The 21,602-nt window shown below is 41.3% G+C and overlaps 1 protein-coding gene across 1 annotated transcript in view; it reads right to left on the bottom strand.

The window, feature by feature from the left end:
- The window catches only part of LOC127654067 (tumor protein p63-regulated gene 1-like protein), a 65,626-nt gene that overhangs the window by 19,347 nt on the left and 24,677 nt on the right, over window positions 1-21,602 (bottom strand). The window contains exon 4 of the mRNA XM_052141038.1: window positions 9,019-9,195. Within this exon, the coding sequence (XP_051996998.1) occupies window positions 9,019-9,195 (177 nt within the window). The remainder of the gene's footprint in view (window positions 1-9,018; window positions 9,196-21,602) is intronic.

Raw genomic sequence — 21,602 nt, 5'->3', positions numbered from 1 at the left:
ATTCCGATACCAAAAAAGAGTTCCATAAAATCCTTAAACGATCTGAGACCTGTTGCACTCACCTCTCTTGTGATAAAGGCAATGGAGAGGATTATTAAAAACTATATCACTAAAGTAACTGTTTCACAGTTGGATCCACTTCAGTTTGCCTATCGCATGCAGGTAGAGGGGTTGATGATGCAAAGGTGTTTATCACAGACATTGTTCATAAGCATCTTGAGTCTCCTAATACCACAGCCAGATTTTTGTTTGCTGATTTTTCTTCGGCTTTTAATACCCTACAGCCACATATTCTTGCTGAGAAACTTATCAGTCGTTTTCATCTGGAGGACCAAATGATTTTCTGGGTAATTGATTTTTTAACCAATAGGTCTCAGAGAGTGCTGGTCAATAATATCTTTCTGACCTCCTATATACTTCAACTGGCTCTCCCCAGGGATGTGTCCTTTCACCTCTGCTCTTCATTATGTATACCGACGAATGTAGATCTACTCAACCTAATTGTCATCTGATTAAGTTTGCCGATGATACCGTTTTACTGTCTCTGCTTTCAGGCCCTTCACAGCATCATGGCCCAGCCCTTCAGGAATTTGTTGAGTGGTGTGACATTTCCTGTTTGGAGCTTAACTTGAATAAGACTAAAGAGATGGTAGTAACCTTTTCTAATAAGCAGAGGCAGGTGGCTATGGCAGCATCTACTGTTATTCACGGGAAGCCTATAGAGATTGTCAAGGAGTACAAGTACCTTGGGACGATTTTTGACAATCTGTTTAAATTTACTTCCAATACAGAGGAGATACTGAAGAAATGCCAGCAGCGGCAGTATCTTTTAAGGAAGCTCAATTCCTTTGGAGTTAGTAAGAACTTGCTCACTATGTTCTACTACTCCTACATTGAAAGTGTCATTACATTTTCCATCGTCTGCTGGTTTCATTCTATAAGCCTCCAAAATAGAAATAGTCTGGAGCGCACAGTTAAAGTCTGCTCAAAAATTATTGGACTCCCTATTAGGGCTCTTTCTATTATAAGTGAACAGCAAACGCTGAGGTTGGCTGGAAGGATCTTGCGAGACACATCACATGTAATGTTCTCTGTTTTTGAGTGGCTTCCTTCACGGCGACGGCTCGTTGTCCATGTTGTAGGACACAAAGGAGGAAGGCAACCTTTGTTCCCAAATCGGTGCAGCTTTTAAATTCTCAACCGTCTCTAGCCCTCTTGTTTATTATGTCTTGATTTAATTATTTTTTAATATATGTATATTAGGTATTCATTAATATGTATTTCATGTACACTGTGTTATTTATTTAATGTAGGATGTTATAATGTATAATGGTTACGTTACTCTATGTGGCCTTATTAATTGCCCCTTGGGGACAAATAAAGTGTTTTGAAATTGAAATTGAAATTGAAATTGAATCTAACTATTATGTTGGTGTTGGCCTGCTGATAACTGATGGCAAGCAGTATAAATGTTACCAAAGTTCAGCCATGCAAATTTCAGCCATGCACAATCTGATTTGTTAAGACTTGTTATTTGTTAGCCAATTGGCTTGTTCACATGTTACATGTGCTGAAAGATCCTCTGACTTTTTATCAGGTAGCCAATCAACTTGTGTCTCTCTCTGGTCTAACATTTAATTGGCTCAGTGTTGCAGTTGAGCTAGCTTTCTCTGCAGTACGCTGCAAGATTTTCTTTCTCTGAAAATGCTATTTGCTCAGGTGGTTTGCTGGTTTCCTTCTATCAGCTTGCATGGTAAGGTCTGCTTTGGCCATGACACATATAAGAGCATCTTAACAATGAAAGCCTTAGCCAAATCTGGCTGGCACACATCGCTACATCGCTCGTTAGGTCATTAAATTAAATAAATTCACACATAGATGGGCTAAATCACTAGTTAAATAATCTACGGGCTTTCCTGGCTCAGGTACACACTATAAATTTAAGTCACTAGCATTTAAGCTAATAGGCTAAGCAAGCCGAGGAACAAATAGAAATTTAGTGTATTAGCAATACACCATTTGGTGTACGGCCTAGGCACACCTAGCTTGCAAACACTCGGTGCACATGGCTCTTCGGAGCAGCAGCACACAAGTCTTGGCGATAGATCTACTTGTTTGGGGAGTTGCATTTTGTGTTTATGTGTTTGTGCAGCTTCCCTGCTTTGTTGCGGGATTGTATGTTATATCTATTTGTGCAGCAGCATGTAACATGCTCGATGCAGAATGTTTTGCATTTTGTCTAATTGTGCAGCAGCATCAGCATGTCCACATGCTAACTCAGTATTTATGTATATTTACTAGCAGTTGCAAGTCTCCGTATTTGCTCTGTAGCAGCAGCATTGCAGATCTAGTCTGACAAGACCAATAGCCTATCCTATATGTCATACCCACATTTACATACTAAATCTTTCAGAGAGTTGGCATGACTGAACTACCAATATGTTGTAGTATATTAGGTGCAGAAGAAGAACAATTGCTATGCAAAATGACTTGAATTCAGGGAAACCCAACCTTTTAACCTTGCAATTCCTCAAATCCATAAAACTAAGAGACTGGCAATATGGCACGCTAAATTTAGGATGGCCCAGCTAAATGAGATGAACCACATCTGGCCAATAAAGGAGACTTGTCCAAGATCACACTCCCCACAGGGAGTCCCCTCTTGGGAGACTGATGCTCCCTTTATGTTGTTGATTTGAGATAATTAACGAGTGCCAAATGGCTGATCAAGGAGAATAGCAAAACGGCATGAATTTACACAAAGTTCAGAGGAAGCCCTTCTCTTCTTTGCGCTAAAACTCACCAATGTGACAAGAGTCGCGAGTCTCCCTTGCGAAAGGCATTGCTTCATAGCCTCCCTTCATCATCCCAGCAACAGACATTCATGATATTTTCAAAAACAGGTTCAAAACATCAACGGAACAACCAGGACTTTCTATAAACAATCTAAGAACCAAAGCAACACAAGGAAACGCAACGATACACAAGCACATCTCCAGACTTTTGCTGAAAGTGGTGGATATTAAGGCATTGTCTACAGACTCCATAAATATCCTTTTCTCTGTATAGATAATTCTCACTCAAGTCACTCTGTTCACTTTACTCAACAAATTGTGTCCATGCTTGTCTATGTGTTAGATTAGTGTTTATGTTTAGATTAGCAATAAGTCTTTTTTTTTTGTATTCAAAGATAATTTGACTATGGTATATTTTGATAATCTCATCAACTGATTTGAAAAGATCTTGCTTCAAAGCTCAGAACCATATCTAAAATATTTGTGATATTATTTTCAATAAGCCATGGGAATAATATTACTCTAATAAGTTAATTAATAATAATTGCATTATTAAAGTTAATTCCTTACAATAGAAATTGTGAGCGGATAAAATGAGCCGATGTATTATGAATTTAATGGTGGAGTCTAATTGTTTGTAATTTATCTTTCTTATAATGTTTGTCAAACAGGACTAATTCTATTATAAAATGCCTTACATAATGACATAGACATATGGACAGTTTAATATAATTCCTAATTCCATTATACTGTTCCAACAATGTATGGAATTCTTCAGAATCAATGCAAATATGGAAAAATATGTTAATCCCTTCGACACTTACTGGTAACTGAAAGCAATATCACATTTTCCAAAATGTAGGGGTGTGGGATGAGCTTTGAACTTTGTTCAATGCAATGAACTTTGTGAATGACGGCTGTTCCAGTTCTGCTGAAATCTCTCGAGCTTTCTGTCCAATTTTTCGGTTACAAATTCTGTGCAGGCCTAATGTTAAATGATGTCTGTCTCTTAATCTACTGCTGAGCACATGAGAGTCATAACTAAACCAATGACAACAAAACAATCCTCAGTGGTAACCTCTGATGCCGCAAGGCAAGTAATAGTGAATCACACAAATGTGTAACACACTAAAAGTTTCCTTAAAATGCAGAAATTAAAGCATTATAACAATGGGACTTCACAATTTTTACTTTGGTGACATGAAGATCTTACATCACATGTTGCCCAGAGGCATTTCACAGATGCAAAAATTAATCTTAGTGATGCTAGCCCATAATATTAAATAATTACTAAAGTTTGCCTTTGTGGGATTTTAAGTATTTAGCTGTGCCATTAAGTAGGGAGAAGACAAATGTCAACTAAGGTGACAAAAATAACTAACCAAAGTAGAAAGAAGAGCTCGTTACTTGGAGTGATTAGAGATGAAAGGAATGGAGTGAGATTTCCGTGAGAGGATCAGAGTTGGGATGGTTACTTTTAAAATGTATTCCAATCCAGATTACAGAATACATGCTGTAATATCTAATATGAATGTATTCCGTTAAATTACTCAAGGTCAGCAACATAATATTAATACTTTGGATTTCTTCTTCAGCACAGTTTTTTTCCCCCACTTGTTTTGACTATAAACAAGTTAATAACTATATAATAACAAGTATATAAATAAGTTAATAACAAGTGAAAAAATCTGCAAGTACAGCAAGACAAAATATTACATAATTACTTCATACATTTTCTAAAAAAGCCAAATATCTTATACAGTTCTTCTAAAACAAAAGGTATCTTGTACAAAACAATATCTTCAGATTGTACGTGGATTTTCTATATTAAGCTCTGAAATGGGAAAGTTCCTCACTGATGTCATATCCACCTTTTCACTCATAACCATGTTAGAGCGCCCTCCATCAGCTCGTATGAATGGAACACATCGTAAGAAAAGTGTTTCACCGCTGTTTCACCGCTGTTTCACCGCTTCTCAGATCGCATCATTTATATGGATAAATGTTTTTCAGCCTTCAGCTTGCTCACTGGGGTTATTAAAACAATTATTATTTAATTACTTATTTTTAAACACGATAATCATATTTTATCTAATTACACAATGATGATTCATCGACATAATAGACATTAGTTTTATCGTCTGTTAATGCCTTATCTTCTGTAAAGATGCTTTGAAACGATGTGTGTTGTGAAAGGCGCTATACAAATCAAATTGACTTGTTTTCCAACTGAAAAGACTAAATATTAAATTAAACAAATGACAATAAAATGTAAAGTATCTTAAGTAATCAAAACGCTTTTTCAATGTAAATGAATTCTGATTATCAACTATTAACATTTTAACTGTAGTGGAATACTGTACAGTTACTAATATTTTGTATTTTAAATACAAAACCTGTTACATGTATTACATTACTCCCTAAACCTAGAGAAGATGAATTTAAATAGAAAACTCTGTGGAGAAAATGATAAGAGTGCTGAAATGTAAGATTATTGATTATATGAAATGTGAGAAATTATTAAGCAAAAGAAGAAACAAGGACGAAAAAGAGAAAAATTGGTTTAAAGCTTGCCTTTATTCCTCCAGCACTCTAGGGTGGTTTTCAGTGGCATTTTATTTATAATTGAATGTAATGTGGGGAGATAAAGTCAGCCCAATATGGCCTGCCTCTCCTAAGCACTTCACGCCGCATTACGTTTTATTCATCAAATTAGTTTTACTTGGGTTGGTGTCCCCTGAGCCAGTTTTAAAAGGTTTGGATGAAAGGGCTACATTAATTTCTACCACTAATCGGTTACACAAGAGCTGCACTGACAGCTCTCTCCTCCCTGTGTAATAAAGTCCTCCTTACATACCATTTCCCTACACATAATCCTTCCACACAAAAAATTAAGAGAAGAAAAGAGGCTCTGGCCTCCTTCCCCTTTGCTGCCATTTGTTAAATCCTGAGCTGCATTGTGGGCATTATCACCCTGTAAAAACCTCTAATACGGTTAAGAAAAATGACTCATGGTCTCTGCTTTTTCCTCATTTGATTCTTTAAGGCTTTAAGCACCATACCGAGGACATAGAAGAGTACAGATATGAATGGGAATCATTGGTTAAAATATTCACAAAGATACTAAATGTTGTAATGTGAGAATATTACAGATTATGGATCCCAGTTGGAACACCTGGGCACTTTATCCAAAACATCAATCCAATTAGTAACTTAGGATAGTGTGCTGTACAATAACTCGGATAAAAAAATATATATTTCAGTCATGAGAGCTCTCAGAATACATTTATAAATAAAAATATATTTAATTTATTCAGAATAAATTATTATCATGAATATAAAAAGTTGGTGACATTGATCTTGGCAGTTCTATACGAAGACTTGCTACTGCTAAGAATATACACAGACATGCTGCATCAAGCATTTAAGACATGCTGCACAATTAGACATAGACATTATTCCATCCAAGTGGATCTAAACAAGTGATGCCAGGGAGGAGGAGGGTTTTGGTGCAAAAATTCTCCAGCGCTGCAGTGAAAAAGGCTTACCTGCAAATGTCTGAGGCAAGTCAAATACATTTCTAGACAAACGGGGTACGCAAATTGATTGGCTGACAGATAACATGTCAAAAGAACCTATCATCTATCACCTATCACCTATGCACCATGTCGAGTTTCATAACTGAACAGGTTGTCATCTACAGAATACCTCTCCACATATTGACCTTCCACTTATCAGGCAATTTAGCCAACCTAGTCTCATACTGAAAACATGACCTTATATACATTTTTGCAAAACTTGTTATATGTGTCTCCAGGTACAATTTCCTGCAGTTTCCAGGTGACATGAACACTAGAGGTGCTACAACATCTGTGTGTTTTATTCCCTTTCACTCAAATCGATTATAAAGAGGGCATTCGATACAGTAAACCATAGCCATCTTATCTCAAAACTGTCATTCTATAACACGTCACACCAGGCATTATGTATTCGAGTCATACTTACAGGGCCGAGAACAATGTGTAGTTATTGATCATGTAAAATCTGCCCCATGTAAAATTAAGACCGGAATCCCTCAGGAAACCATACTAGGGCCTATTCTCTTCAGCCTGTATGTGAACGAGCTGCCTGAAGTGTGTCCTAAAGTTGGTCTTCAGATGTATGCCGATGACACTGTGGTTTATGTGTCCGGCAAAAGCCCAGCTGTTATCGGCAGTACACTGACCAAAAGTCTTGAGAAAGTGTTTAATTGGCTAAATAAATTCTGTTTAACACTTAATCTGAGGAAAACTAAATCTATGTGTTTTCCCTTAACATTAAAATGAATGGCGAACTCATCGATCAGGTAGAACAAGAAAAATATTTAGGAGTGATTTTAGATTCGCAGCTAAATTTGAAAAGTCATATTAAAAACATTTCAAGAAAAATGAAGGCCAGTATGAACTGTTTCAGAATGATCAGGAGCAGTCTAACATTTGAATGTGCTCATGTCTTTCTGAACACTATGATCCTGTCCCACCTGACGTACTGCACCACTGTTTGGTCTCAGACTAGCCAAACTACCCTAAAGCCTATTGAGAGGCTTTATAACCGTGCTCTAAACATTTTAGATAAAAAGCCCATTCGATTCCATCACTGTTATATTTTAAGTAAACATAAAATCATAATTTTGTTAATTTTGTTAATCTTAGACACATAAAGTTGTTTTTTTAAATGTTTGACTGGACTTGCACCTGAGCCTCTTTGTAAATTTGTGAACAGGCTGGAATCCTCCAGATCAACAAGAGCTGCTACATGTGGAGACTGTAAAGTTCCATTTTGTAAAACATCTTTTGCCCAAAATGTTTTTTCTGTGAAAGGAGCCAATCTGTGGAACTGGCTTCCTACAAATATAAAGACTTTAACTAAATTGTCCACCTTCAAAAAACTAACAAAAGCCTGGATCATACAGCAGCAGCAGTGTGATCATGCCATATGAAATGTATAGCTGTGTGTATGTGAGGTGTGCATCTGTGTGAGTTCGAGTGAATGTGTTTATTTACTAAACTAACTTTTATTGGTGCTAACTGGTTTCTGGACATTTTATTGTATTCACTGTCCATTTTTATTCCTTTAATATCTAAACTGTTAAAAGCCTTTCTAGGGACAGGTGTTGCGAATTAGCCACGGCTATAAACACTGTGATACAGGCATCGGATTGTTCTTTATGTAATAATCTATGTTTTCTTTTTGTATCTGTCCCTATTCAAATAAACAACAAATAATATAACTTTATAAATACCAATTTTTTTCTCTATTACTCAGACCCTTCTATGATATGATATACTTGGATGTTCACTCTAATGTATCTTTTGAAAAACGTAACATTTGTAATACAGACCCACCTACCTATATACACCTATTCCAAGGTGATTAGCTTGCGCTGTAGCTCACCTCTAGTGTTGGACTTTGGATTCAGAGGACCACGGTTCAAGACCAGCCATGATCTCAAGCTGGCACGTGACCCGACAGTCATACAAGCGACACAAAATGATGTGGTTGCTTCAGGAAATGCTTCATTTCACTTCTGCATTTTAAAACACTATTGGTTAAGTTTAGGCATGATGAGATTAGGTAAGGATGTCTTATTTATATTTTAAAACACTGTTGGTTAGGTTCAGGCTAAAGTTTTAGGTTAGTGAGGTACTGTATGTTTTAATCATTAAAACTTCCATCTAAAATTGAACTTGAAACCTCATCTGAATACGACGCCATTTCACTGGCTTTTGGTGCCCCCCGCTGGACATTTCACTGGAAACCTGCAGCCAGACGTGTTATACAGCATGTACATTTTGAATTGCAAAAATTTGGTCATGGCCATTTAAATTTAATGAGCCCAGGCTGAATATAACACGACATGCAAAAGGTGGAGAGGAATCAGCAAGCGATTACCAGAACTGTGAGTATGCCAGTGTGTAAGCTGTTTTTAGAAAATTCCGTGTTTGGCGGGGAAAGAGTTAAGGGTTAAAGATCTTGATACTCATGGCAACAGGTGGTGAAATAAAAATCAGTGGAGTGTGGCAACCTTTTAGTGCTTGTATTTTTTGTTTCTAAAGTTTACAGTTGAGAAGAAACTGAGAAAATCAGATGTGAAAAGATGAGGAACTGCTGGCAAATGAAGATGAGATGTGGTCTTTTTAAAAGTGAATGAACAGCTGGAGACGAGGGAGAGGGTTTTACTCACGTCAGGAGGGAGCGTTGTGGAAAGCAGAAGTTGCCTTGGCAGATGCGGTCGATGAAATTGAGTGGAATCCTCTGGATTTGCTCACAGTTGAGCATGACAAAGTCATACTTGCAGATAAGGAGGGTATTCTCTGTAATGAGCACTAGACGCTCTTTCTCATTGTTCCAATGATCTATCCTACACAAGAAAAAGAGGGAATAAACAAATATAGGCAGGCCTCAACAATAAGCTTTTCCAGAGTAAAACTAATAATTTTCTTGTTTAAAAGCTTAGGTCTCTTGTCCACAAGTAATTTTTATTGCAAAAAGTGATAATTAATATTATTTAAAAAAATGGGACAATATAAAGTCAACCTTATGTGATCCAAATATAATAAAATTATTTAAATTACATGACATTATATTGTTGTCCCAAAGGTAAGATCATATTAGTTCTCTTTGCATTTACATTATCTGTGTTTAACACACTCTCATGGTGAAATCGTCAGGATTCGTAGACTTTTCTAAATTTGGCTAATTCGTATGATATCTTGCGACTGACTTTCACTACAGCCAATGACGACATCATTTCCATCTAATACATGACAATTACTTGCTTCTTTGACCCACAGCAGCTTCCTATCATGTTTACACACTGTACTGATTGGTTAAGTATAGATAAGGGTTTGAGTAAGAGCATAATATTAAGAAGTATGTTCATATCTGTCAACACTCATGTTTTTCCCAGGTTTCTCCTGTATTTCACACCGATCTCCCGCCCCCCTCCCTTTTTGTTATTTCTCCTGGGAAACTCCTGTAATTTGTATGGACAAAATCTCGTTATATGAATAATCACATCAATATATTATTCCAAGGTTGTCCAGTTGCCAGATCTTATATACATATAAAACGTATCCTATTCACACAATCGACACATAATACAAATTTTAACTCATTTGTGACCTCAACCTGGCAACCTACAACCCAGTTGAGCTGTTGATATCTGCGCAGGTAGTAGACGCGGGAAGTTGAATCAAGCATCACTGGTAGATGGGAGGAGAAGATTCAGGTGGCGTTCTGGCGAAAAAAACTAAATATACATGTAAATTTAACAACAGCTGGATGGAAGAATTTAATTTCATATCTCGAAGCCATATCAACAATGCCCACACCTTTGCAAAGTGTGTCGCACTAATTTTAATATCGGACACGGTGGGAAAAATGACGTTACACAGCACATTAAACCACAGTGGCAGAATTTGTATTTATTTAGCCTGCCTCTGCTAGGGATGGGCAGATCGATACTAAAGTATCGATACTTCCGATACTGACGTGCTATCAAGAATATTGATCCTCACATTAAAATATCGATTCTGAAGGTTTCTTTTTTTTAACCAGTGATCTTATTATATAACATGAATATGAATGCATCTCATAAGCTTCGAAGTGGAAAATAATAATTATATGAGCAAATTGTTGCATGGCACCAGAACAATTTATTCTTCCGCTCATCGTGATGCGCAGAAATTCTAAAATACACTATCAGTCACAGACAGCTCTCACCCTTTCATTCATAGTGCTTGTTCAAAGAGGGAGCAGTGTTTTCCTGAGGTAATGACAGAAAAACAGCATCTGGAGTTATTCACCAAGTAATGACAAACCTAGACTTGACATGTATTGTAATTTATAATGGGCTTGTGTGACCATTTATACAGGTTTATTTAAATTCAGGTGTTAAAACATTGGCAGTGATCTTTTATCCTTGTTAATATATGATACCCCTATGAAACCTAACCCTTATGAAAACAACCCATGGATTTACTGTAGTAATATTGTATTAACCATGACTAGTAAACACGACTGTAGTAAACAGTCTAATGCTGTAGTAGACTTTACTACAGCATTACTGTAGTATCCATATGGTAACATGGTTTTAGTAATAGTAACCATATAATAATATCTATGGTTAATTTTGTGGATTTATATGTTGCTTAAACTTACACATTTTTCAAAGGTAAACAAAGCAGCCTAATAATTGTTTGCTTAGACCTATAAATCTATAAAAAAAAAAAATAATAATTTTATCCACGGAATTCGTAAAAATTAAATTCATTAGAGGTATCAGTATTGGTATTGATATCGGCGATTCTGGCCTTAAAGTACTTGGTATTGGATCGCCCATCCCTAGCCCCCTGCTTTCCACCACCACCCCCCGCTCAGAGGTCTCCCGGATTTTGGTACCCAAATGTTGACAGGCATGAGTATGTCCTTAACGCCTCTCGCGCTTACTTCTGTATTAGACATCCGGAAATTTGCACGTGATGAAGTTGTACAAGTTTATGCAAACGTCATGCGAGACCATGCGATATAGCCAACTCGTAAATGATGTACGACTTCTCATGAGATCGGTCTGGTGTTCTCATCTCGTCATTAGACAAATGTGTAAACAATGTGAACTTGGATTGGGTGTACAGTATAATTAAAGGAATGTTTCAGGTTCAATACAAATTAAGCTCAATCGGCAGAATTTATGGCATTATGTTGATTACCACAAAAACTAATTTCGACTCATCCCTCCTTTTCTTTAAAAAAAAAAGCAGCAAAAATCGAGGTTACAGTCACTTACAACGGAAGTGAATGTGGCCAATGAAAGTGAATGTGGCCAATTTTTGGTGGGTTTAAAAAGGTAGAAATCTTCAGCTTATCGTTTTTAAAAGCACTTTTTTGTATTTAAAACTCATGTAGTATTTGAGCAGTAAAGTTGTTTAAATCTTTATTTTTTGTTATTTTAAGGTTTTAGGGTTTGTTGAAATATGATTCCTGTTTAAATACATGAATGCTGCCTCTGTGTCTCGTTTAAAAAAATCTGTGTCAATGCACCATTTCTGTGCCACATTTGCAGTGTAAGACAAATTTAGTTGTCCAATTGGACAACCTCAATAACATTTTCAGTTGTTTTAATTTTGTATTTATTCTTTGTGGTTGTCCTGGACATAAAGATTGCTATGACAAATGCTATTTCATCATTATTTTGTGAAGTACTAAAAATTCAAAATTTTTGACAAAAAAAATTAAAAGTTAATATATTGAATAAGCACCATGTAGACTTAAGAAACTACTTACGATCAGAGTTTAATCCTCGGAAACATGCTAGCTGGATCCCCTACAGACCCCTGCTGTGTTGCATACAGTAAATCAGTCTGACTACAACACTGGCCTACATTTCTACAAATCTGTATCTCAAAATCCTTCCAACAGCTTTCATCAAACATGGAAAGGATTTTGTAAAAAGTTCCTGGACAGACATTAATTAAGAGTTTGACATATTATGTTTAAGTTGTTATGAAAGTGTGTAGGCGACTGAATTTTGTCATTGTTTTTATTTCATCACTCCCTCCACCAAAAGTGACACAAGTTAGCTGCTTAGAACATCCTTTTTCAGATAGCTATATACCTTTCAAGCAATTGCAGTGAGTAGCTCTGTTCTGACAAATAAAAGCTAATAAACCCAACCAAAAACTACTCTATTGCATAATATATATTATACATAATACGTAACTACATAATTTGCACAAATGTATGGGATTTCATTGTATTGTGAATTTTATGGTCTCAAATGCATTAATTTTAGGAGTTTACTCAGATAGAGATTCATTCAGACTTGTGGGCATGTTTTTATGAAATGGCATGAATTCGGTGTTGACTTACTTTGAGACTTCACAAAATAATCTATAAGCATGAGTCTCAATTATTTAGGCCTACATATTCTAACAGCTCCCATATTTTGGCAGTTGCCTTTGGCATGCTTCTTAAAATATGCATGCCCACATTTTCAGATCCCAAATGTTTTTTCAAAACAAAGAGATGCTTTCAGATGATGCATAACTAATGCATAAGCCACCTTTTATAATAATAAAATGTTTGTTTAAATAAAAACCCAAACAATTCTAAATCTCAAAATTCCTAAGCTCATATATTTTTGCAAGTGCTTTCACCCCAATTGGCCACTGTTGCAGTGAAAATCAAGTATGGATAGCTCTGGGGCATGAGAGAGAGAGAGAGAGAGAGAGAGAGAGAGAGATGCTATACCGTACATATGGTCTTAAAATTCTCCACATATCAAAACTCCTTCCTTCCACTGCCTCACAGCAAGCAACTGTGAGACAAGGGGGAAACACAAAAGACATATCCAGATCTGTGTACTTGTATGTTTATGTTTTTTCTGTTACTCACAGCAACAACTCTCTGACCCGGTGGGCAGTACAGAAACAAAGATGTAATTCTCTTAGTAAAACACAGGGGCTTGAAATTCCAAGTGACTTATATGTCACTTTGCCAAGCACACTTTGGACTATAGAACAAGAGACTGTGCCAGGTTTAGGTACTTCTGACTAGGCAAATGGTATGATTTCACCTTGACTGTGCATGTGGACCTGGGGACTTGGGTGTGAAAGACCACACACACTTACACAGACACACACACACGCGCACACACACTAATAGGCCCTGTGGCTTTCAGCGGTGCTCCAGGGCGTTTGGATGTGATACAGTGTGGGTTGTCAGAGTTGCCCTTGGCATCAAAAGACCAACCTGTTAACTCTCTCCATAGAAACCCTCTAATGCAGAGACTAAACCTTAAATGATCATGATTTTGCATCTTTTGCACGGTGGCTCAGTGGGTAGCACTGTTGCCTCACAGCAAGAGGGTCCCCAGTTCAAGTCCCTTCTCCCAGCTCACCCAGGACCTTTTTGCATGTTCTCCCTGTTTTCACATGAGTTTCCTCTGGGTGCTCTGGTTTCCCCCACAGTCCAAAAGTATGCATGTCAAGTGAATAACCTGTAGGTGAGAGTGTGCATGTGTATGTCTGTGTGTGTTAGCTCTGTGATGGACTAGCCACCTGCACTGCCTTCAGCCTAAGATCAGGGTTTTTCCTGCATAGATTATTAAGAGGCAGCCACCTCTGACTGTCGAAGAAATTCAGGCAGTTTATTTATTCATTTAGTTAATTATTCATGCTTGACATGATGACTACAATCATCTCAACTGTATCTGTGCAAAATTTTGTAGTGTTATCTCAAAGCAAGTTATGACATTTGGAACCATTTTTTATCAAAAGTCCAAAAAACTCAGAAACTTCCACAGCTGTAGAAGGCTCGAAGTGCAGAGCCGTTTTGGCCATCCTCAAAATTCTACTAGGGCTGAAACAGGCATGGGTGCTGGCTCGTTGGCCGCGGGAGGCTTGGAGCACGGAGCAGTGGATGCTGGTTTTGGCCCGGGGGTTCCCGCCATACTCCATTGTGTAAGGGGAACCACAAAGTTCCAGAGCCTTCTCAAAGTGATCTGAGGGTTCTCTTACGAGAGGTTCTCTCGTATTGCGTAAGCTAGCTTACGCTACGGGAAAGATTAATCTTTTCTGAGATATTGAAGCCAAAAAATTATCCTTAATTTTGTATCCACTGTCAACGCAGTGCAGCAGCTGCATACCTAGAGCGGGCTAGCTAGCGAGCTCATTGGTTGCTCTGCGGCAACTGCTGCAGCCTATAGACGAACTTGAGTGAACTCGCGTCCAATGACAGGCGCCCGCGCCGTCACTGTATCAAAGCACGCCAGAATGGGCGTGGCTAGAGTGCATATAAGCGTAAGTTCGTAGGCTGGAACCCTGATTTTCATCTATTCAGCGAAGCTCTTCGCATCTCTGAACTGCAGAAGCCGCGTCGCCGTTCGAGGGGCATCTAGCAAGCTTGGACAGCGCTCGAAGAAGCCGGCCGTCTTCGCCACCTTCAGCCATCCTGTGAGCTACGCCATCCGGCGACGTATCCTTTTAGAGCAAGCTAGTTCCTCAGCGAACTTCACAAAAGAGCAACGAGCGTCTTTTTAAAGATGCCTCGCACCACCTGCGCCTCATGCCGCGCCCTCTCAGCGCCGGAGACCGCCACCTCATCTGCGCTCTCTGCCTGGGATTGGAACATGCAGAGCTCGCCCTCGCTGACGGCGGATGCGACCTCTGCGAGGAGCTTCCGATGTCGACCCTGCGGGCTCGACTGGAAGCACTCAAAACCGAAGCCGCCACGCCGCCTTTCGTTTCGCCACGCAGAAAGAAGCGCCGCTCCCAAAGGCTGCCGGAACCGGTGTTAGAAGCGACTACCTCGCCAGAGCCTCTCCCTCGAGCCTCGCTTTCACCCTCCCCGCCCCCCCCGGACGCGCAGTTGCCGCCGAGCGGCCGCACTGTTGCCATCTCGGATGATGAGGCGGAGGACAAGGGCTGCTGTTCCATCATGGCTTCGGACAGCGAGGAGTGGTCAGGCTCCCAAGCCTCCTCCTCGGCCCAGGAATCCAGCAGGACCCGCGCCGGAATCGAGGAAGAATTAACGCGCCCTCCTCACACAGGCCGTCGACCGCCTTGGGCTCGAGTGGTCACCGTCCTCTGAGCAGGCTCCCAACAGACTTGACGGCTGCTTTCCGGGCCGCTACCTTCCTGCCGGAACTCCACGCCGAGCTCTCTAAATCGTGGAATGCGCCTCTCTCGGCCAGGAACCGATCCCATGTCTCCACCTCTCTCGATCGGTGGACGGCGCCACCGAGAGGGGCTACTCTTCCATCCGCCCGGTCGAGGATTCGGTAGCAGCACACCTTTGCCCGCCCTCCGCGAGATGGCGGTCTAAGCCAGTGCTCCTGTCTAAGGCCTGCAGAACTACTTCCGCCTGTGTTGGCCGCACCTATGCTGCCACCGGCCAAGCCGCATCTGCTCTGCATTCCATGGCCGTTTTACAGATCCTCCAAGCGGACCTCCTTCGAGAGTGGGATGAGAAAGGCAGGCACCCAGAGGCTGTCTCAGATCTAAGGAGCGCGACGGATCTCTCCCTTCGCGCCACCAAAGCTGCAGCTCAAGCCCTAGAGAAGTGCATGGCCGCGCTGACTGTGACCGAGAGACACCTATGGCTAACGCTAGCTGACATGGGAGACGTTGAACGCTCCACGTTCCTCAACGCGCCGCTCTCTCCGTCCGGTCTCTTCGGTTCCGCGGTGAGTGGGATTGTTGACCGTTTCTCGGAAGTCCAGAAAGCCACCTAAGCCATGAATCTCTTCCTGCCTCGTCGCGCTAGCTCCTCTGCAGGCCGCCCACATGACCAGCCTCCTGCACAAGCCTCTTCACAGCGCCCAGCTCAGCAAAGCCAGACTTCTCAGCGTCGACAGGGCGGCCGCCCTAGAACGCGCTCAGACAGCCGCCGCAGACCGCCGCCCCCCCGTGGGCCTCGGCCTAAGATTGCGCTGAAACCTGAGCATCCGAAGTCCTCCTAGCTTTGTTGAGGAAACGACGGATCAGTCCCGCCGCGGCGGACCACCGTCAAAGCTTAGCCCCTGTCAGTCCCCTTCTCTCAGGCTACTGCAGTGGTGGATTCAGCAGCCAACAAGCCGGTGATACTGCCCGCTTGCATGCACTCAAATGCCGTTTTCACGGCGACCCAAAGAAATCTTGTAAAAAGCAAACATGCCTTATGTGTAGAAAATGTGCCCACAATCCAGTGTTCACCCCTACACACAAGCATTACACTTCCCGTGTCCCTATCAGAGCCCACTCACATAAAGCGGGCACAGCCAGCTCGAGTGTTAGAGTCAATAAGCGCCCACGAATCCGTCGTGCGCCCTTCTCTGCCTGCTCTGTCACACGGCCAGCAAACACCTCTGTATGTAAGTCCCATGCCCGTGACTATGCTTGCGCATCACTTCACAGATGTGACTCTTTCCCCATTCACCTCAATCGGAAGTCACTCACAGAACAGCCTGTCCCTGCTGTCTGCGAGCAGTCATGCATAAGCACAGTAAGCGGCTCACACATTCTGTTCAGCTCGCTGTGTGCGGCAATCAGGGCGACTTGGCCATTCACCCTCTAGCGTTACGCTTCAAAGCGTGGAAAGCTATCCCAGGGATATCCAAATGGGTGTTAAGCACAATAAAACAGGGCTATTTGCTACAGTTCGATCGCCGCCCTCACCGCTTCAGAGCGCGGCTCGAAACTACTGTGAACACGGAAGCAGCCTGCATGCTTCGTTCAGAAATAGCAAACCTTCTGTGCAAAAGGGCCATAGAGAGAGTATCACCTTCTCTGAGCGAGTCGGGTTTTACAGCCGTTATTTTCTTGTCCCCAAGAAAGACGGCGGCCTCAGACCAATATTACATCTCAGGGTTTTGAACAAGGTGCTCGCAAAAAGACCGTTCAAAATGCTTACAATCAGGAAAGTGCGCCAGGGGGACTGGTTTATTTCTCTCGATCTGAAAGATGCCTACTTTCAGATTCAGTTAAATCCCCGTCACAGGCCATTCTTGAGATTCGCCTTTGATGGCCAGGTTGATCAATACACCGTCCTTCCGTTCAGCCTGTCTTTAGCACCCCGTACTTTCACGAAGTGCATGGATGCAGCGCTCGCACCCCTGCGGAGTCAGGGCTTGCAAATTCTGAACTATTTGGACGATTGGCTGATTTTGGCACAGTCACATACGGAGCTTCTGTCTCACAGGACAGTTCTCCTCAGTCATCTGAACAGTTTGGGTCTTGCAGTCAATTGGACCAAGAGCTCACTACAGCCCAGTCAGGCAATTTCCTTCCTTGGAATAGAACTAGACTCCATGGCGATGACGGCTCGCTTATCTACACAGCGCGCCGTGTTCAGCTGACTAGCCGCGTCCTTTCAGATGAACAGCCTCACGCCTCTGAAAAAATTGCAGAGAATGCTAGGATACATGGCCTCAGCCGCAGCAGTACTTCAGCTGGGTTTACTGTGCATGCGCCGCTTCAGCATTGGCTAAACACCAGCGCTCTCGCCGGGCTTGGGCCACGGGCGCCAGCCGATCAGAGTGACTCAGACCTGTATCTCAGCTCTGCAGCACTGGGCAGTGGCCGAATGGTATCAGAGGGAGTGACGATGGGAGCTGTATCTCGCCGAAAAGTCATCTCGACAGACGCGTCCAACACGGGTTGGGGCGCGGTCTCGCGAGGGCTCTCTGGTTTCTGGCCTATGGTCAGTTCAGGAAAAGCTCCTTCACATAAATTGTCTGGAAATGATAGCGGTCGAGTACGCGCATGCGCTTCCTCCCGGTCATTCAGGGTCACCACGTCCTGGTCCGTTCGGACAACAGATCTGTGGTATCCTATCTAAACCGTCAGGGCGGTGTCAGATCCAGGAACCTCTTCCATCTGACAAAACGCATACTGAATTGGTCCCAGTGCCACCTGCGCCGCTGAGGGCGACGCGACGTGCCAGGCCACCTGAACGACGGCCCAGACAGACTGTCCAGAGACAATATTTCCCCAGGGGAATGGTCCCTGCACGCTCAAACAGTCCAGAAGTTATGGAGCATATTCGGCAGAGCAGAGATAGACCTCTTTGCGTCAGAAGAGAACTCTCACTGGCCAGTATTTTTCTCGAAAAGCGAAGACGCGCTGGCCCAAGACTGGCCCAACTGCCCGCTCTACGCCTTCCCTCCCGTCTCGCTATTGCCACAGGTAATGCAGAGAATCAGGGAAACGCGTCACTCGGTGCTCCTCATAGCCCCGCGCTGGGAGAATCAGACATAGATCCCGGAGCTTACGCAGCTGTCACTGATAGCCCCGTAGCCCATTCCAGTGAGAACAGATCTCCTCTCTCAAGCTCGCGGCATGAAATATGTTTTAATCCCTGTGTGTTTATTTGTCTGATGATAGATCAAAACTAGTTGAAATTAGGTTAGTAGTGTAGTAAAACCTGTTATAGTTAATAAGAGGCCTTATATGTAATAGCCTAACAGTGTATATCCACGTTTAAGGGTACCAAATATACTTTTCTTGGTATCAAATTAAACCTTACGACTTGTCCTAGAGGAATATGAGTATAAGATCACCTTTGAATCATGTTCTGCTAGGTTTACCGTCTTTTGAGTGAGTCAAAGCAAAAGTCCTGACCAAATCATAAAGCATGCAAATGAGCCTTGACCGGACAAAGGGAGCAAATTCTCGCCCAAAACGGAGGGGCCTCATTGGGTCACTTCCCCCCAATGGGGGTGTGACCTCCGTACTTTAAAAGTCAGATCCAGCATTGAAATCGCTCTCTTTTGCTGCGCTCTTCATCCTCTCTTACTTCAACCCTCTTCAGCTGAACACTTCAACTTCTTCTTCTCGTCTTCTTGGCTGCTCCCAACTTCCCCATTTCACTTCAGGACCTCCCTTGGACTTCTCCCGGACCTCGTCAAGCCATCTTACATCTCTCACTTCTTCTCCCGATCTTCTGCAACCCCCCGGAACACTCGCCAACTATTCAACAAGTATTCCTAAGATGCTTCGAACTTCTCGGAACAACCCTTCAATTCCTCTTCAAGTGAGTTTCAACTCCACGCGCTGGAAACACCAAACCGAAATCCTCCATCTCACGGACGCCCCAAGGACACGGCATACACGCAGCCTTAGCCACACGCAAAGGCCTATTTGTGCAAGTATTTCCATTGAAATTCAAATGCATCACAGTGTGTAATTTCCTTGCTGGCTTCAAAGGGTTAATTGTTGTAATAAGTTTGCCATACCTCTAATAATTCTTTACTTTCCCTTACTGCATTTATTTTGTTTATTTTATGTTTATTCTATGTTACATGTATGTTTGTCAAGTGTAGTGATATATCATAGTGCCTTGTATTAAAATCAATTATACGCATAATTGTCTGTGTTTGGTGGTCATAAAACAAAGCCTCTTTAATGTGCGATTTTAAGCTATGAGCTGATATTATCAAAGTAAGTTAACGTGCTTTTGATGAATAAGCTTATAACTAAGAATAACCCTTCTGGAGAATTGATCAGGAATATCTAATAAAGTGGTTCGGCGGATGAACTGACTGGTTGCGGTAGCCTACGGGTCAATTCCATTGAGGTGTTATTAAAATTAATGTAGCCTGTCTGCATATGATGTATATTCCTAATTAATCATAATTCGTTGTGTTTAATTATCTATATATATTTGAAGGCAGACTCTTGGACTATATAAGCCCTTTTTGGGGCGTCGAAGTACGCCATCGTGTGGACATTAGCAGACAGGTCATATATATTTATTTAATTTAGTTCTCAAGTTACTCCCACCCCATGACGTCATTTTGCGCGAGCACAAGTATGCCATCGGGTGGACATTCATTGTAGGTCATCTCTTTTCTCAAGTTTCTCTCGGTTTAACTGTCAATCCATGTTTGCATGTATTGGTGTCCGGGTCACATCGTATGATTGATCATTGATTACTATCAGTAATATCGGTCATACATTCCCCAAACCTGACCTGCATACCCTACATTATAATGGTGGAGATTAATGCGGGCACATTTTAAGCTTTGTTTTGTGAACGAATGCATTGTCAATTTTGTGTATTTTTGTTGTTAATTTTGTATGCAGCGCTTGAACTGAAAGGCACAAAGCCGATTCTCAGTTCAGCATTTAACAGCGGCTAAATATATGTCTTACATTTATTTTTGCCACTGTTGATTGCCACAGTAAACTGCAGTTCATAATATTAAAATTGCTTCTTTAAAGACACGCTATATTTTAATATTACAAACCCCCCTGTTCAAAATGACGTTCTTCTGTCGGGGCGATAGAAGACTGGGTGAAGCGATGCTCCTTTTCTCATCTTAGTAAGGCCTGAGATTATAAACGTTATAAAAATAACTCCTGGTTTACATTGACGTAGCTAATCAATCGGAAACCTAATACATTTTGAATAAGTGCTATATTTCTAATGTATATGGGAGTCGAGGGACAGACGTACAATTCCTGTTGTCCACATTTACTCATAGTGCAGGAAAAAAAAAAAGAATCTGCCACGCCGTTTATGTGAAGCATAGCACCAAAAAGAAAGAAAAAACAGACCCGCCGAGGTTTCAATTGAATAATAGTGATTTTGCAACAAAATCCAAGCGTGAGAACTCTCTCCCTGATTTGAAATCACACAGAGTGTTATTCCGCAGACAAACACTAGAGGGCAGCCTGTAAGTGCTTGATTAGTTCTCAAGTTACTACCACCCCATGACGTCATCTTGCGCATGCGCAAGTACGCCATCGTGTGGACATTAGCAGACAGGTCATATATATTTATTTAATTTAGTTCTCAAGTTACTCCCACCCCATGACGTCATTTTGCGCGAGCACAAGTATGCCATCGGGTGGACATTCATTGTAGGTCATCTCTTTTCTCAAGTTTCTCTCGGTTTAACTGTCAATCCATGTTTGCAGTTACAAACTTTGCTTGTGCTAATATTATTGGATGTTAAACAATTCTTCTACCTCCGACTGTTACATTTAATTGGTTTCAGACAAGATTTGAATTTAAATTGAAAGTTAAGTCTCATTCCGGTGACTAATGCCCACTTAGAGGAAACGCGCCCCCTTTGGGACCTTCCCTGCTAAGTCGGTATCACTCCCTTCTTCCTTGCGTTCTGTTTTGAAGTGGTTAATTTCCAGTTGGTTTTATTTCAGATGCTATCACTGATATCGTGATTATCATCGGATATAATTCTGATCTCTAACTTTTCGTACACTTATTCAAATTTGGTTTGAAACAAACAAATTTCGAATGTAAATTTGAATTAAGTCTCTCATT

Source organism: Xyrauchen texanus, chromosome 13 (assembly GCF_025860055.1).
Source record: "Xyrauchen texanus isolate HMW12.3.18 chromosome 13, RBS_HiC_50CHRs, whole genome shotgun sequence".
NCBI lineage: Eukaryota > Metazoa > Chordata > Actinopteri > Cypriniformes > Catostomidae > Xyrauchen > Xyrauchen texanus.
This window is presented reverse-complemented; position numbering and strand designations above follow the sequence as displayed.